The 20,072-nt window shown below is 37.7% G+C and overlaps 1 protein-coding gene across 7 annotated transcripts in view; it reads right to left on the bottom strand.

The window, feature by feature from the left end:
• The window catches only part of LOC127419243 (protein NDRG3-like), a 109,054-nt gene that overhangs the window by 43,127 nt on the left and 45,855 nt on the right, over positions 1-20,072 (bottom strand). For 6 of the 7 annotated variants that reach the window (XM_051660499.1, XM_051660496.1, XM_051660500.1 and 3 more), the window contains one exon: positions 19,760-19,792. In XM_051660499.1, coding sequence (XP_051516459.1) covers positions 19,760-19,792 — 33 coding nt within the window. Of the gene's footprint in view, positions 1-2,274; positions 2,571-19,759; positions 19,793-20,072 lie in introns of those variants that run through there. The other variant, XM_051660501.1, reaches the window with a different exon arrangement.

Here is a 20,072-nt window from a genome sequence, read left to right as displayed (position 1 = left end):
TTCTAGAACCAAATTAGCAACTTAGCATGATTATTCAAGGATAAGATGTTGGAGTGATGGCTGCTGGAAAATGGGGTCTGTCTAGATTTGAACAAAAATGACTTTTTTCAAATAGTGATGGTGCTGTTTTTTATATCAGTAATGTCCTGACTATACTTTGTGATCCGTTGAATGCCATTTTGATGATTTAAAGTACCAATTTCCTTCCGAAACAGCGAAATCTGAACATTATTCCAAAACTTTTGGCCACCTGTGTGTGTGTGTGTGTGTGTGTGTGTGTGTGTATATATATATATATATATATATATACACACACACACACACACACACACACACACATATATATATACATACATACATACATATATACATATATATATATATATATATATATATATATATATATATATATATATATATATATATATATATATATATATATATATATATATGGGGTGTAAAACAAATGAACAATACAGTTCGCCACCCACGGTTCGGGAAGCATTGGCACCACGGTCGGTTCACCTCAAGTTTAATGACACATCTGGAGCACAAGTTTTGGTCAAGAAAGCAAAGTGTCAAACAGACAGGCACAGTTACAACCTCTGCTAATTCACCTGTATGGATCTGTAGCTGGATACATTCTGCCAGTGTTTCACGTGGGTAAACTTGATGACATCACTGTTCTGCAAGCGTTGTGTATAGTTGAAAATGGCAAGCAGAGAAAACGAAACACTGATAGAGAAGCCCCCTGCATTTCTCCTTTCTGGGAATTTTTTTTTTTTGCAGTCAGTTACTACAGTGATGGTCAAAAGAGGCACTGTTTGCAGACGTTGCTCAACACGAGCGCTGTGTACTGGTAATATATGTCAATAATGCGCAAGGGTTTATTTAAAATGCGCACGGAACTCCTTCTTGTTCCTCACGTGGCTGTAATCTATCACGAGCGTCAATAATGAGCTTTAATTAATGGCATTAAAATGCTGTTATAGTAATACACTGATACATGATTGATAATTTACGCCGACATCACCCAGGGAAAGAGCCGCAGGTGAGCCGAAACTGCACACACACACACACTCCCTTCCATTTTTAAGCAGGCACTCATTGCTAATTCGGACAGACATGAAACAATAACTAAAGCGCTTGGCGTGTTCATGTGGGATTTCCACGTATTAGTAAAATACTCTAGCAGCATTATCACAACATCCCTTCTCGTATGCATTCTAATAGCAAGGTTATGCCTTTTATAGTGATCCGAATATTGAATATATGTTGAGATGAATCTGAAGTGGACTTTATGTTGATGCATGTAGCATATTAGTGCAAATATTAAGTTAAAATGTTGATTTAGTAATTAGAGAAAATGTTTTTTTCCTGACAAAAATGAACCATGGCTTTACTATAGTAATATTGTAGTAACCATGACTGCTGTCACCATGGTTTTCTGAGCAGAAATCATGGTTTTGATACAATTAACCATGGTGTTATAACAGCAATACTGTAGTTTCTATATAGTAACCATGATTTTACTATATACTATAACCATGACAGTAACCATGTTTATATTGTGGTTACTATGATTTTACTACAAATGCCATAGTTAAACTATGGTTATTGTTTTAAAACAATGATTGTTATTTAAGGGCAAACCTGTTGAAATGTTTACCAAATATATTATTCTTTGGATTTGGCAGTAAAACTTTTTATTTTAACAAAGCATACTGAACCGTACCGAAACCGTGACCCTTAAACCGTGATACAAATCGAACCTTGAGAAATTCGAACTGTTACACCCCTAATATATATATATATATATATATATATATATATATATATATATATATATATATATATATATATATCTACAAGGCAGATCAACACAACTAGTACCAGAATTTCATAGTCCAGACTCCACCCAAAAGAGTGGCATCAGACAACATGCTGCCACCTCCTTAATCTCTTTCTCTCACACGCACACTAAATTCAAAGGCCTCCCCTTGGTAGCACATGAAAGCACATGACAGAGCACACACGTAAGCAATCTCCATACAAAAGAGCGATACACCATCTTTCAACCTCACTACCTATGACAGAAACCAGTCAAACTCTATCACCCTCTCTTTCACACACAGAGTTAAAATGAGAGTTTAAAAGGTTCAGATTCACAAAGTTCCTGCTGGTGCTTCACAGGGAAAGCAACAGGCTAGTCCAAGTCAAAAACACTCTCTCTTTCTCTCTCTCTCACGCTCATATAGAGCCGCTAACACTCACCACGGCAATCATTGCACAGGAAACCTGGTTGAGGTCCAGCACTGCTGTCATGTTTCATCCACGAAAACAGGAAGACACAGAAAGAGATGCTTTCCACCGTTCCCTCTTCTCACTTTCCTCAGAGAGAGGGGCGGTGGCAGCTTAGGAGGTAAGGGAGGGGACAGTCACGAATAAAAAGATAAAAGATGAACTGAGATGGAAATACTAAGACAACAGGGATTACCGTTGCTTCGTAGACCCAATAAAATAAATAAAATAGATAAAACACTATATTTCCTCACCACCAGCAAGTGTCACGAAAATAAGTGAAAAAGGGGGATCCAAAGGAAAGCAAACATTTAATGACTGAAAGAAAAGTGGGGAGAGAGAGAGAGCTAGAGAGAGGGAGGAGTGGTAGATATGGAGGGCACTCAAGCTGTTCAAATTGGATTTACAGGATCAGGTGTAGGGGGTGGGGTGAGTGTATCTCTGAGACTGCTGAGACTGCTTATGTTTCAGTGTGTCTGAGTTGATAAGGGTGAATATTCAAGGAATTTAATTAATGGTGGTGTATAAATCCATCCAAATGTTTTATACACATATTGCTCAATGTACTGAACATGCTGTAATGCCTATTCCAAGCAGCTGTTGCCATAGTAACAGGCATGAACAGTTCTGTGGCTACAGTACATGCAAGAATGTCTCCAAATGTCTCAGCTATTGTGGTTCAAGTCACAGAAATGTAAAAAGACAGGATTATGGGTATTGCTGATTGCTTCCCACAGCACACAGCTGAAAATCTTGAGCTTAACCTGGCCAGGTCTTCCTGTCCAAAGTGCACAGCCTGGCTGCAACAGTGGGGAAGTGTGCTGAGGAACAGATTTGGTTCATTCTAACTTAATCTTGTGCAGACTAGATGGCAGTTTCCTCCACGTGTTCAATGTTTTCAAGTAGCATTAGCTCACACTGCCATTTCAGGCTTGCATCGAGGTGTTACAATGACATTTAGGCACATTCTGGCTTCCTACAACTGCATGCAAAGTCACAGAGGTCTCATAACCTGGGAGTATATTAATATAGATGTTCCAAATGTGGCACAGGTTACCTTTGACTAGTGTGGAAGTCATCCTCTGAACTTGAGTTTGTACCAAGGAACCAAGTTGTTTAATAGCTTAACATTATTTGCCTGATACAGTAAAGGCCAAGTCCAAACTGAAGAAGCTGAGGACAACTAACACCAAGAAAACTACCGTTAATGGAGAAGAGCTGGAAGTCAAAGACTTCTGGTATCTTGGCAGCTACATCTCGGCAGATAGTGACATCGAAAGAGAGATTTTCACCAGAATCGCCCAAGCAGCGCAAGCCTTCCATAGGTTCAATGACATCTGGAAGTTGTCACTGGTGCAGATCAGGACAAAATGTAAGATCTACAGGTCGCATGTGCGCTCAGTCCTGCTGTATGTCACAGAGACTTGAAGGACCAACAAGAAGATCGAAAGTAGGCTCAAAGGCTTGAACAAAATGAGACATCCTCACATAGAACTCAGATGGACACCTTAAAAAGAAAAAGGGGGAGACCATTGGGCACTTGGAGAACGACGGTGGAGGAGGAGATGAAGATGAAAGGCAAGACCTGGACTGAAATCAGCTAGCTTCATCAGGACTTCTTGAAAAGAACAGGTGTGTAACCCCAGTGTCCTGGCCAAATTACCCCCATTCCCCCCTTATCAGTCATGGCCTCCTAACAATCCCCATCCAATAACTGGGTCTATCACCCAACTCTCTCATCTCCACCAACAGCTAGTGTGTGGTGAGCATACTGGCGCACAATGGCTGCCAGCGCATCATCCAGGTGGATGCTGCACACTGGTGGTGGTTGAGGAGAGTCCCCTAGTCACTACATAAAGCGTGTGTCCATGACATCATGGGAAAATCAAAAGAAATCAGCCAAGACCTCCTTGGGAGCAATTTCCAAATCCCTGAAGGTACCACGTTCATCTGTACAAACAATAGTACGCAAGTATAAACACCATGGGACCACACAGCCATCATACCGCTCAGGAATGAGATGCATTCTGTCTCCTTGAGATGAATGTAGTTTGGTGCGAAATGTGCAAATCAATCCCAGAACAGCAAAGGACCTTGTGAAGATGCTGGAGGAAACAGGTAGACAAGTATCTATATCCACAGTAAAACAAGTTCTATAATCGACATAACCTGAAAGGCTGCTCAGCAAGGAAGAAACCACTGCTCCAAAACCACCATAAAAAAGCCAGACTAAAGTTTGCAAGTGTACATGGGGACAAAGATCTTACTTTTTGGAGAAGTTTCCTCTGGTTTGATGAAACAAAAATTTAACTGTTTGGCCATAATGACCATCGTTATGTTTGGAGGAAAAAGGGTAAGGCTTGCAAGCCGAAGAACACCATCCTAACCATGAAGCATGGGGGTGGCAGCATCATGTTGTGGGTGTGCTTTGCTGCAGGAGGGAATGGTGCACTTCACAAAATAGATGGCATCATGAGGAAAGAAAATTATGTGGATATATTGAAGCTACATCTCAAGACATCAGCCAGCAAGTTAAAGCTCGTTGCAAACGGGTCTTCAAATGGACAATGACCCAAGGCATACCGCCAAAGTTGTGGCAAAATGGCTTAAGGACAACAAAGTCAAGGTATTGGAGTGGTCATCACAAAGCCCTGACCTCAATCTGATAGAAAATTTGTGGGCAGAACTGAAAAAGTGTGTGCTAGCAAGGAGGCCAACAAACCTGACTCAGTTACACCAGTTCTGTCTGGAGGAATGGGCCAAAATTCCAGCAACTTATTGTGAGAAGCTTGTGGAAGGCTACCCAAATCGTTTGACCCAAATTAAATAATTTTACAAATTACTAACAAAGTGTATGTAAACTTCTGACCCACTGGGAATGTGATGAAAGAAATAAAAAATAAATCATCCTCTCTACTATTATTCTGACATTTCACATTCTTAAAATAAAGATGTGATCCTAACTGACCTAAGACAGGGAATGTTTTCTACGATTCAATGAATTGTGAAAAACTGAGTTTAAATGTATTTGGCTTTGGTGTATGTAAACTTCTGACTTCAACTGTAAGTGTAAAATTCAGTACGCGCAGACTGTTCACATCCAGCTTAGTTTTTCTCAACAGTCAGCGTCTGTGCGGGTCGTCTGCATATGCACCTCCTATTGATTGTACTAAAGAGTATCTCAAAGCAGTTGTAGCGTGCATGTAGCGAACACATCCGTACACACTTGCAGTCAAAAGAGTGTATTTCGAAAGGCTAGAACGCTTAAGTGTGCGAAACACAACTGCACGTGGAAAAACGAAGTACATCCTTGCCTTAACTCTGAGAAACAGTTTTGGTGGTTCTCATAATAGAAGATGAAAGCAAACGTAAACTTAAAAGAATAAGTGCAAAAGCAGATCAGTAGACACGGGGAAAAGGGATAATCAAACTCTGGTTGGGACTAAAATTTTACCAAAGGACATTAGCTTTGCTTGTCATATAGCCATGTTCTCCAACAGCTCAGTTGTTGTAAGACCCTAGCATTGGAAGAAAATTACACAGAGAGTCCTATAATTCTGGGAAATTCCTCTTAAACATTAAATTCAGACTAACACCAGAAAGTCTGGAAATGCCTCCAGTAAATGAGCTGAGAGTCCATAAAAACCTGAGGCAAAGCAGAACTCAGCCCATACAGAATGGAGGCCTCCTTTGTCCTTTAATATTACAAATGTTCTACACTTGACTAATAAGAGAGCATGAGACATACTAACTGTGGACACCATCTTTGACATGATCACAAGCCTCATCATTTTACACTGCATAATGCACAGTCTATTTTTCGACAACAAAAATGGACAAATTCATCTTACACAGATGATTATAACCTGATTGTAACCTATAAAATAGGCGTTATGACGTACTCACTTTTATAAAAATTGATGATTATGATTTTTAATCTTGTATTATCTACAGTATGTTTAAAACTAACAAACTAAATATTAGGACCCATTATCATGTATTATAACTGAATTATAACTGTAATTTAATAAGAAAGTACTAGTGTTTGATATGTAATTTATTGTCTCTTAGAGCTTTTTCACACCTAGTTCGTTTGAGCACTCCAAGCGCTCTCAGAGCGGTATAACATGTATATGTGAACAACCCAAGTGGTCTCAGAATGACACTTACTTGCTCCATTACTCTTGAGATAATAGATAAAGAAACATTTTCAAATGCACACAGAATTTCAAATGTTTTCCTTCATGTGAAATAAGAGCTTGTAGGTTTTATCGGAGAGCCTTAACATAACATAAGAGAGTGAAGAATTTAGGACAGAAATACAGTATACATTATTTCTATTGCATAATGCAATATAATTGGTGGGTTGTCTGGGTTTCATAAATGATACAACATAGAATATTAGTTTTTATGTAATTCTATCCCTGTGCAATAATTTTTAATGAAACATGCAATATTTTTTAAAGCCTTAAAAGTAATCATATAGCCCCATTTTATTATATGATTTCAAGTTAAATATCAATAAATTATCAATAAATTACTACTTTAGGTGTAGGCCTATCTGTAATAAGCATATGTACACCTTAAGTAGTTTGACAATTTGTATGACAATTGTTTATTATAATAAATCGCATTTATGAAAAAATATTGTCTGCCAAATTTCATAATTGTGTCAGCACTAGCTACAATGGGGTCTGAGTTCTTAAGGAGCTGTGGTGTGAACAACAAGGGGTCTGAGACCACATTAATGTGAAGAGGACCAAAAAAGAAACTGGGTCCTCTTTTAAGACCACTTAACATTGTGAACACCAAAAGCACTGAAGACATTTGCGGCTGGTTCCCTTTCTGATTCACTTTAACGGAACTGGGTGCAGTTAACTTAAGAAACCACCCTTAAATTCCAAAATGATGGTGTGAAGTATTTTTGGATTATTCGCAGATATAGTTCTCTTATGATATTCATGATTGAAACGTGTAACTTTTCGAGCGGGAAACTGATAAATGTTTACACACAAAGAACTCTAAAATAACTCTGAGGAGGAGGAAATTAATTGATCATGTGACATAGCAAAATACACTTCTGACTGGCTCAAGACACCTTTGGGGTGCGGCCAACTTCAACTAAATAATCTCTCCACCTCAACTCTTTGGGAAGTTCTTCTGCAGGGAAGTTCTACAGCAGATGAGTTCACATGTTACCATCATGATAATTCTCAAGGGATATTTCCGAGGCACCGTGCAGGTGTCCTCGTTCAGTCCGCGAAATATCTAGAATGTTGCAAACTTCTTCTGCAGCCTTCAGTCTTCGCGAGTCTTTCCATCATCACTCCAGCATGCATAAATCGACACTCCAGCTTCATCAGAACTTTGTTACTTCTAACTAAACACAAACTTCCACAAACCAAGCCAAAGTACGTCAAAGGACCTCAAAGTACTTCAAAAGACTTCAATGCCAAACAAACATAACGCAAGTACAAATACTTGCTTGTGTCTCTTTAATATACAATTTGAGTAACGTTTTAAAGGCAAGGTCTATAGACTCCAAAAAGTTCATTTTCCTGTTACAGATTATTTCCAATCATTCTGTCAAAACTCAATCACTAACCTGTTCATGTTTGTCTGATGTGTGTTAATTTAGTTTTACGTTGTAGATTAGTCAATAAAGTTTGTTTGTATTAAAAGAGAAGTTGACTGGTATATTTTGATAAATTCGTCACTTGAATTTTAAGATCACGCTACATGCTCAAACAATATTTCAACATTTTTGTGATATTATTTTCAATGGCCATGAGAATAGTATTACTCTAAAGAGTTGACAGATACGTCAGATCAACTCGGTGCTGACCGCAGGTTGATCAGACGTAAATATTAATTCTTTCAATATTCCCCGAATTAAGCATAATTCCTTGCATATAAATTATTAGCAGATACAATGAGCCTGTTGTATTACATATTTAATGGTGGAGAATTTTAAACAGATTACTTATCTGCTCATTTGTCATTTATCTTACATTATTTTGGTGGTCGAACACGGCTAAGATTCTTTAATTATTTACATATAAAATCCTACAATTGTCAATAAGAGCACTGCTGAGTTTCAGTGTGTGCTCTACTGTGACCGAGATAAATGCAAGTAAGGAATACTGGGTCACTGTGAGGGCAACAGGAAAGCTAAGTTTCAAACAACAGAGAGAGTGAGGAAGACAGACGGAGAGATGTGTGTACAGTAAGTGTGTAGGGCATAATCTCATTATTAGCTTTTAGAGAAAGACGCCGCCTGTGTGTTTCAGATGTGAAGACATTCTGGTTCCACTCACAGTCACGTCAAACACCTGATACATGATTTAGCCTGATTTGATGAACACAGGATAGACAAAATATCACTATCAAACCCCTTAACATCCGGCCTCTTTTTGTGCATGAGCTTGAAAATGACATACCCAAAGTTAAACTCTCAATTATTGAACCCTTTGGTCTACAAACACAAAACTGGGCTCGTTTGAAAGTAGACACTTAGACATTTGTTATTCAAGGGTAAAAATGTATCATTGTAGTATAACAAAAAATTAGAGCTATTCAAATATTTTGAATAGTGACCGCAAATATTATTTCTAAAATAAGTTTTTTCTTTTTTTTTTCTTATATGTAATGTCGACTGTCCTGTTTGGCTATTTTGAGTGACTACCCAATCACAACTGCACAGAAAATTGAGGGAGGGCTAATTTTTTTCGGAAGACCCTCCCAAATATCACATTTGGGTGTTTTGCTACTGAAACACTACACAGAGTGCAAGATTTTGCAGAGAATGCAATGACAAGCATACCGGAGTTTGGAGGATTGTGTTTGGCTGGAAGACAATAAATGTCAGAACTTCTGGTTTCATTTTCCGTGTTTTGATTTTCACTCGACACATTTAATAAAATCTTATTGTTGTCAAAATCTCTTTAAAATATCAAATCTTGAGACCCAGACGTATATTAGACGTCAATATTAGTTTACAATTTCACAGTTTAAACATGCATTAAACATAAATTAAATGTAAATAAATACACAGGTGGTTCATTTTTGAACCATCTGTTGTTAAGAGGTTAAATATATTGGTATTCTTCAAGCACCAAAGTGACACTGGAGTGTTCACGTTTCCAAAGGATTTTTTGCGAAAAAAGCTTTAGTGCATCAAAATAAAGCTGATGGAAACGCAAATTAGTGCTAAAATTTCACAAGTGTTGACAATATTTTTCCATTTAACTCTAGCGCATAAACTATGTCAATACTTCAAATGTCACGAAAAACTGGTTTGGAAACACTTTGTCAAAAAAATTGATATTTTTCACATGACAGATTTTACCCCAATCGTTAGCCTGTGTTAATCATGATGACTGTATACATCTTTGAAAGCCAATTTATTGTACGTGAAGCATTACTCGCACTATTATGGATTGGTCTTAATGGGATACCTGCACAGATCCGATGCTGCAAACATGACACTTCCAGGAGTGCCAACACAAATATTTAGTATCATGCACATCGACAAGTGCATGGAGAACAAATGAATAGCTACTGTTTGCGATTAATTTAATCATTGTAGACATTCGTTTATTTATTAAAGTTGGTTTTCCACACCATTCTAAATAATAGACGGCAGTCATGGAATTAGCCCATAATACAAAAAACATATAATTTCTATGCACAAAGATGTTTTAAATAAAAAAATAAATAAAATAAAAAATAAATTAAAAAAAAAAAATACACAATACACAATACTAGGAGAAAAACATCAGTGTGCTTTTTTGGAACACTAACATATAGCCCAATTCTATAAAATTATTTTTAGCTTACTTTTGAAACAATACTGGCAAAATTCCCTGTATTCAATTAAATAAATTAACCTACCAAGTGAATAAAGCATTAAATAAAATAATTACCAAATGAATAAAATATTATTGTTAGGCCTATATACTTGCCTTTTCTTTACACAAACTTAAAATTGCTTTACCCTGTTCTGTAGATGAAAAAAGTCGGCTGAATGACATTCTCAGAATGTTCTACACTTTTTTTTTTAAGACCATAAACTATCAGAACTATTTGACCAAAGCTGAGATCACTTTCAGAAAACCAGCTTTTGAACATCTTAAAACGTTTAAATATTTTGAATGGAACAGGCAGAAGACGGCAAATTTCGCAAATTGTTTTACGCATTTTCACTTTGTCGATAACAAAATAGCGCAAAAATTGGATGGAATCTAGGCTATTGTGAAAGAGCATCTCTACAGTCATCAAGGTAAAATTGACCTAGATCAAAATATGTCTAACAATAACAACCCAAGACAAATGCTTTGTAAACTGGTCATCTAAGCTCATTAAACTCAAAACAACAGTACTGATACTCGAGATAAAAACGGCACAAGGGAAAAACCTTTCCTTGCACCAAAACGGCATCAGCTGTAGCTATATATGCACCAGCAATTTGCAAAGAAAAAAAACATCAAATTTAAAATATGCTAAAATTGATGTTTTTTTTTTTGTTTGTTTTTTGCAGTACAATGAAAGTGACTGGTGGAGAGAAACTTCTTCAGACTTGGAACAATATCAGGGTGAGTAAATGATGACAATGTTCATCTATGGGCGCACTATCCATTTAAGATAAGCTTTACATAAGACAGTATTAATGATATATTATGGCCCTATTTCATATAATTTATTATTTGATAAATCATGATTATTAATCATGTTATGATGGAAATTAATCTCAACTATAAACAACTAATTCCCCATTCCTTCACAATTATCATTTATAAAATGCATCTGTAAACTTTCCTTGAGTAGTCCATGTTCCTGGTAAAGAGAACATACTGTATTCTCTGATGCTGCACATTTTCAAACAATATAAAACTGTTTGAACAGTAAAGACAACAAAAAGCCAGTGAACTGCCACAAATGCTATGAAGATCACTTAAGCACAAGGGGATAAAAACTTGTGTATGATGTTTAAGAACTGACAGTTAAGTAAGAGTGGTGAGATTCAGTCATGACCTTTGAACATAGGCGTAACCCACTCGCAAAACGGGTCCTAGAAAGATGGGTTAACCCTTGACATTTCAGACTGCATAACCTTCCAACTGGTTAAGAGTCTGTCCCAGGATGCACCTGGGCTTATGATGGATGACAAGGTGGGTGAGGGGAACAAGGATTTCCCTAAGATTACAGGTTGTAAAGAAATACCCCTGAGCACCGGCCTACGTGCATACATTCCTGCACTGGAACACACCCTTGTTAAGTACAACTGTATGTGTTTGTGGTGCTTGTGTGCAGCCACATCAAGCAGCAGGTGTATCCTGCCTCTGCAGTAGTTGATGATGCTCCTAATCTGCAAAGAAGTCAGAGATGAGAGAGGCACGAGTGTTTTGATCTCAGACATTAAAATGTCAACTTTTTCTCTGACTGAACTGAAAAAGAAGCGATGTTGCAAGATGATGCAACACTACTAATGACCCACAGAGGGCATCATCTATCACCATAAACCTATTTACCAGCCTCTATTTTCTTAGGACAAGCATACATTTTAACCTAGCGTAAGTCATTTTCTCTTAAAATGCTCCTTTAAATGTTTAAAGCTTGCTCTGTTTCTTTATCACCCTCATTCCTGAGGCAGTGTCTGGAAGACTCTGGTACACAACGATAAATATAAAATGGATTGTTCCAGATCTGGAACCCAATTGGTCAATACAGAGTTCCAGTGGTGCTAAAATACAAATAATGATAAAATTGCCGTGACGTCACACATCAAGCAACCACACTTCCTGGTTCTTCAGAGCAGCATCTTATAGTGTTGGATGAGCAGCACAGTGTTTTAATAATCTGCCAAGAATTACCATTTAAAGATAAAAAGTTATTATAAAGGGTTATCTATAGTTTATTGCGCATAAATATATCTAGATTCTTTGACTTGGTTTTAACTTGATCCAATAGCCCTGTATGATTTTGTTGGACATGTAACAAGATGATGAATACACATCCAATTGCTCAGATTTTTAACATTTTTAAAGCCTGAGAAATGTGACATAAAAATGAAAACTACTATTAGACAAGCACTATGAGTCTTTACTGCTTGTGTTATTTGTTCATATTCAGTAAATAATCTAACATATTCAATATTCAAACTGAAAAGTTGCTTACTGCATTCAAAATGTTAGAAGTAGTACATTATTTTTATTTGCATATCTTTTTACAAACAGCAAGTGTGCGCTGCAGTGTTGGAGATGGGGTCCTATTCATCCCGTACTTGATAATATGGTATATGGTGGTGTTCTTCATACAAGATAATTGTTAGATCATATTTAACCTCATATCTATCACAGCTGTTGCACTTTGTAAATTAAAATTGTTCGTGATCAGTTTGTGTGTTTGCTCCGTGGTGAGTTCAAATCTACCAACAGTAGCTGCGGGGAAATTAGGTCATACTAGAGCAGACACGATGACAATGACGGTCAGTCACCTGTAAAAAAAAAAATATATATATATATATATATAATTCATGTCCAATGCTGAGTTTGTCCTAATCAACCCATCCAAGTGAAAATCTATAAACTAAATAATCTTTGGAAAAAGGGTGTATTTAACCCCACAAATAGCACTGAGCATTTTCAGAACTATTCACCCATTGAAAGCAGCTCTTTTCAGGGGTGCCAAACCCCCCCCCCCCCCAAAAAAAAACCTGGAAGTGCCAGAGCAGAGCATTCATTTGTAAACAGTAACTTCATCTATGCAACAACCATAAAATAATGTTTAGTTATTGTACACATGACAGGGAATATACCGTGTCATCTAGTGAAAGTATGGCACATAAATTTGCTTAAAGGGATAATGAAAATTCTCTCATCATTTACTCACCCTCATGCCATCCCAGATGTGTATGACTTTCTTTCTACTGCAGAACACAAAGATTTTTAAAAGAATACTTCAGCTCTGTTGGTCCTCGCAATGCAAGTGAATGGTGACCAGAACTTTGAAGGCCCAACTGACAGTATAAAAGTAATCCATCAGATTCCAGTGGTTAAATCCATATCTTCTAAAGTGATATGATAGGTGTAGATGAGAAACGGATCAATAAGTCCTTTTTTAACTAAATCTATACTTTCACATTCAGCCACCTACTGGTTGGGGCAGGTCAAAGGTGGAGATTGATAGTAAAAAAGGACTTAAATATTGATCCGTTTCTAACCAACATATACCATATTGCTTCAGAAGATATGGATTAAACCACTGGAGTCATATGAATTACTTTTATGCCTCCTTTATGTCATTTTTGGATCCGAGTTCTGATCACCATTCATTTGCATTGTGAGGACCAACAGATATTCTTCTTATATCTCTGTTCTGCAGAAGAAAGTCATACACATCTGGGATGGCATGAGGGTGAGTAGATGAGAGAATTTTCATTTTTGGGTGAACTATCACTTTAAAATAATTTTTTTATTATGAAGTAACATTTATAAGACCAAAAAGTCATTCGAGGCTGCGCCAAACAACATCCTTTTTCTGTGCCAACATTTACAATATGCACAGTTGCTTGTACCTTGCTTTAATATAAAACGATCAGCTTTGTGAATTACACTACAGATTAAATCTGTAAACCGTTATTATGTCAGTGATTGTCTGTGCATAATAGGAGCGAAAGAGAGACAGAGAGAGCAAACTGTAAGGGAGACGGTAATGAGAAGTAATGCTCAACTCTTAAGCCAGTCCATCTCCTGTAGAGCAGGGATGACGCCAGTCTAACACATCCTCTGCCCCCGTGTGCCATCTGGCCCACTGCCATATCCCTAACAGAACCAATGCTGCACATGAAACTCACACACTTGAACTGCTAGATAATGAGAGAAAAACTTAAGTACGCATTACATACGTATATCATGATGGCGCCATGGATGGCCACCTCGGTGTGGAGCGCTTCTATTGTTTTATTGTTTTTGTTTGTTTGTCCTGTGTTTAGTAATCTTTTTCCAGTCAGTTTTACCAGAGACGAACTGCTGAACATTCAACAGAATACACCAGTCAATATATATATATATATATATATATATATATATTTTGTCTATTGCGTATTCTATATATACTTTTTTCTTTTCAATAATTATCTATTTTTTATTCAATTGTAATTATTTTTTTAAAAGTCTAGTTGCTGTTTTTGTATTGTTGTGTACTGGAAGCTCCTGTCACCAAGACAAATTCCTTGAATGTGTAAGTATACTTGGCAATAAAGCTCATTCTGATTCTGATATATATCAGACCGTATAACATTAAAAGAACCAAGAACTGTCATTTTAGTCTACTTTAAGTACATGTAACGGTGGCGCACCCAAACATAAGCGCCAGACAGGTTTAACCATCAAAAAGAATCCATTTGCCCAGGATAGCTGTAATTAAACTAAAAACCACGTTACAAGCGAGAAATGTAGGTATATATTTAACAATTTCTCAAATCAGTACAGTGACTTAACAACAGAATAGTCACAAATCAACTGAATCGAGCAAAGTGTATTTTTAAAAATGTAAATTAATAATGGAATTCCAACATTAACACATAATACATATTCACAAACATTATATTTATAATTATTAATAAATGTGTGCGCACTGCACACTTCTCAACTTTTCTGCCAGCGCTATCGTGCAGATTCCAAACAGTTGCTTTCGTCTCTGCATTGCAACGCGATTCTCGGAGATCTCACTCACTGAACAGCGATGCTGGGCCTCTGTTGAATTGGACAATGAATTTGCAGTGCACTTTGACCAGACACTCCTGTAAAGTTTCCACCGCCTCCTTCGTTTTTGCAATCACCCCTACACCTGCAGTTCGTTCCACTCGTTCTCATCTGAATGATCTCCCCCGTTTCATTCCAAACCACCATATTTTAAACTCTTTCACTCTCTCTCTCTTGTCACAGAGTCACCAATCAAGGAGATTAAGGACAGGTGCAAATGTTCGCGCGCGGTTTTCTGTATCGTCACATCACATTTTAAAAACATGCAGGAAAAACATGCAGTATAATTTAAACGACCACTGAACAGAACAAAAAAAATGTAATAAAATTGAATATGGTTTCTGAAAACAGCTTGACTGTTATATGTATTTACGCTGCCCTCTTGAGGAGAAGCCCAACAGGTGTCAGCTTACATCATCCCCATTCAGAGCTCACAGTTAACCACCAGCAAACATCTACACAGTTACCATAGCAACTGCTCCTCCTAATTATATTAGCATGCTGAGGGAACTATAAAAGCTAAAGAGAAGACAGTAATGTCATCAACCATTGGGAGCTTCAGGGAAACATTTAAAACAAGCATAGAGTAGAATAGTATCCTCTTAAAGTCCTCTTTCTCACCGTGGAGTTCAGAGATGTTACATTATGTAAGAAGTCTGAGGGTTGCATATCTACCAGCTCCAGCAGAAAAAAACAATGGAAAAACAAAATACCACCTTTTTAAATGCAACTCAAAAGATAGACCGTACATGCGGATGTAGTCACACTATGGATCAGTCACCTTGAAAACTCTATTCAGCCATCTCTCCTCATCCTTCTCTCTGCTCCATTCTTATGTCTACTTATGACTCAACTTACACTATAAGCATCCTCTCCAGTGTGTGTGTGTGTAAGTTCTCACCTGAGACAGCACTTTATTAAACCATCTGATATGTACCTGCATACTGAGGCTAAATTTAAAACTGTGAATGCTGGCATGATCCTTACTAGTGCATAATACTGTAATTTACTGTGCAATTCATTACACTACGCTCACACTAAAAGGCACATACACCTTAGCCAAATACATTTAAACTCAGTTTTTCACAATTCCTGACATTTATTCATAGAAAACTTTCCCTGTCTTAGATCAGTTAGGACTTTATTTTAAGAATGTGAAATGTCACGGGGGCCTGGGTAGCTCAGCAAGTAAATACGCTGACTACCACACCTGGAGTCGCAAGTTCGAATCCAGGGCGTGCTGAGTGACTCCAGTCAGGCTTCCTAAGCAACCAATTGGCCCGGTTAACCTCCTTGTGGTCGCCATAATGTGTGTGGTGAGTTGTGCGTGGATGCCACAGAGAATATCGTGAAGCCTCCACACGCGCTAGGTCTCTGCGGTAACGTGCTCAACAAGCCACGTGATAAGATGTGCGGATTGACAGTCTCAGACGTGGAGGCAACAGATTCGTAACATTGCCTTTAAATTGTTTACCTTGGGTCTAACATTTTGGGTAGCCTTCAACAAGCTTCTCACAATAAGTTGCTGGAATTTTGGCCCATTCCTCCAGACAGAACTGGTGTAATTGAGTCAGGTTTTTAGGCGTCCTTGCTCGCACATGCTTTTTCAGTTCTGCCCACAAATTTTCTATTTGATTGAGGTCAGGGCTTTGTGATGGCCAATCCAATACCTTGACTACGCTGTCCTAAAGCCATTTTGCCACAACTTGAGGTATGCTTGGGGTCATTGTCCATGTGGAAGTCCCATTTGCGACCGAGCTTTAACTTCCTGGCTGATGTGTTGAGATGTTGCTTCAATATATCCACATAATTTTCCTTCCTAATGATGCCATCTTTTTTGTGAAGTGCACCAGTCCCTCCTACAGCAAAGTACACCCACAACATGATACTGCCACCCCCATGCTTCACGGTTGGTATGGTGTTCTTTGGCTTGCAAGCCTCAACCTTTTTCCTTCAAACATAACGATGGTCATTATGGTCAAACAGTTCAATTTTTGTTTCATCAGACCAGATGAAACAAATTTTATGGCGATTTTGGAGCAGTGGCTTCTTCCTTGCTGAGCAGTCTTTCAGTTTATGTCGATATAGGACAAGTTTAACTGTGGATATAGATACTTGTCTACCTGTTTCCTCCAGCATCTTCACAAGGTCCTTTGCTGTTGTTTTGGGATTGATTTGCACTTTGACAGAATGAGTCTCCTTCCTGAGCGGTATGATGGCTGCGTGGTCCCATGGTGTTTATACTTGCGTACTAGTGTTTGTACAGATGAACATGGTACCTTCAGGCATTTAGAAATCGCTCCCAAGGATGAACCAGACTTGTGGAGGTCCATAATTTTTTTTCTGAGGTCTTTTTTCTGAGGCTGATTTCTTTTGATTTTCCCATGATGTCAAGCAAAGAGGCACTGAGTTTGAAGGTAGGCCTTAAAATACATCCACAGGTACACATCCAATTGACTCCAATTAGCCTATCAAAAGCTAAATTAGGCTTGACATTTTCTGGAATTTTCCAAGCTGTTTAAAGGCACAGTTAACTGCATATGTAAACTTCTGACCCACTGGAATTGTGATGTAGTCAATTAAAAGTGAAACAATCTGTCTGTAAACAATTGTTGGAAAAATGACTCTTGTCATGCACAAAGTAGATGTCCTAAACGACTTGCCAAAACTATAGTTTGCTAATATGAAATCTGTGGGGTGGTTAAAAAATTAGTTTTAATGACTTTAACCTAAGTCTATGTAAACTTCTGACTTCAACTGTACCAAACCTCTGGAGGATGTATGATCACATAAATGAGTCTCTTCACCACTTCAGAAATTGACAGACCTGAAATTGTGATAGTGAACGAATGGTTAAGAGTAAAAGTACTACAGGTGAACAGACTACAATTTTTCCTTTCCTTTAATCAACATAAAACCTTGCCATATGAAAATATTTTTGCATTGTGACTTGGAATTAATAAAATACTTTTTATTAAAAAAAAAAAATTATAATTCAGAGATTGGTAATTATCTTTATGAATTTGGTTTATGAGAAAAATGTCACTTAAAGGAAACAGGCATTAAAAGATGGCAATCAATGGAAATTTACTTAGAAAACAGCAAAATAAATTGTTTTAAATACATTTTGTAAGCTGTTACTTTGGATGTCCAGAAAGTTTGGTACATTTCTGAAAGTTGCAAAATCTTGTGGAAAAAGTCTAAATTGTTACATCCAACCAAAATCATCATTTACGCTTGTGGTAAGTCTAGGAGAGCATTTTTAAATGCAGATAGCAGAAGAGCCTGAGGGAGAGTAATTGGAGTTGCTGCTTCCTGGGTGAAACTGGACTACAATCGCCTGCTGGGACTCAAATGTCATTTTGATGGGGTTTGAGATAATGGAGAGAAGGACACTGAATAATAGAAAGCTGGTGAGCTGTGCTATCAGCCGTATGCTGCAGTCTGGAACAGACCAGATCACCCCTGACGTCTACAGAGCCTGTGGCAGTAGAATAAACACAATCAGTGAACTGTGCTAGGAAAGAATTAACAACATTCGGACCGCCACTGAAATGTGCCACAGCATTAGTTCAACAAACATTAAATTACTTTTAATCGACCAAAACTCAAAGTCAGAGGGAGCCAAGAATGTAATTCAACAACTTTTATTAATTTGTATGAATGTTTGTACAGATCCTACATTCAGTACATCTAGACTGCAAGGGTTTTCATGAAATGAAACTTGAACCAAGGTATGCTATTCTCTGAAATAATTTTTTTTCCTGACACCAACGTGCATATCCTCTGCGCTACTTCCATGGCTAAGCAGTTGTTGCGCAAAGCACCGAAGTCCAATAAAGATGAATGAGAAACGTGTATATAATAAAAAATTCCAATACAGTTTTGAATCGCAATACACTAAAAGAATGTATGATAATATTGCGACCCAAATATCAATATAATATCCAGAGATACACTACTGCATTGGCCAAACATCGGTCTCGGCCGATAAAATCAATTATCTGCCTTATGGGATATCACGGACATGTTTTTTTAAATAGTCAATGATCAGGGCTGATTATTTCCTGTCAAAATTGGGCAGAAAAATACTGACAATTAGTCTACAGCTCTGTGTTGAAGAAAATGTCTCTTGTCTGGAATTACTTTGAATTGGGAGACAATGACAGCAAAGTTGTGATTTGTAAACTTTGTACTGCTAGAATTTCTCAGGGTGGAACAACAGTTAACACAACTAATGTGATTACTCACCTTACAGCTCGACACCACAAGGAGTACGAGCTTGTTCCCCTGAGTCCCCTGTTCACTGTGTAAAGTGCTTTGAGTGTAGTGTCAGAAAAGTTCTATATAAATGTAAAATTCATTCATTCATTCATTCAATATTCTCTGGATTTGATAAGTTGCTGTGAGGTAACACACAGATAACATTTGTAAGCATACGTGACTTACTAGCTCAGCTTACCACACTCCCACAGAAAAAACAAAGGGAGAGACACACATTTTGCTGCTCAAACAGTGTAGTACAGGTCAAGAACTGATCCGCACACTTATCTTTCACCACTATGGTGTGTGCTGGGATATAAACCAGTATTGCAATACAATAATGACTGTGGGTGAATGAAGTAATTAAAAGTAGTGCTTTAGGCATTATATGAAATGTAAATAAAGGTCCAATGACCACAGGAGACTCTTACCTGACAATCAAAGTCCTGGAAGTTCTGTCCATTCTGCGTGGAAAGATAGATGGAGAGAAGGAGAAGAGATAGAGGAAAAATATATAGAGGATTTAGCTGTGCTGCTCTGAAAGCATATGACATTAAGACAGCAGATCATGTAAAGCCCAAAGTATACTTTGGTCAGACGTGGACGTTCAGCATACTGGACGTGTCGCAAATTTCGTCATCAGCAGTGTACGTGAGCACTGAACGTGCACAGCCCGATTTTTCTCACCACGCATCTTTGAAGCACAGAATGCGCATACACCCGGAATTATTTGCACAAAATAGT

This window comes from Myxocyprinus asiaticus, chromosome 28 (assembly GCF_019703515.2).
Source record: "Myxocyprinus asiaticus isolate MX2 ecotype Aquarium Trade chromosome 28, UBuf_Myxa_2, whole genome shotgun sequence".
Classification (NCBI taxonomy): domain Eukaryota; kingdom Metazoa; phylum Chordata; class Actinopteri; order Cypriniformes; family Catostomidae; genus Myxocyprinus; species Myxocyprinus asiaticus.
Note: the sequence above shows the minus strand (reverse complement) of the source record. Positions and strands in the feature narration are given on the sequence as shown.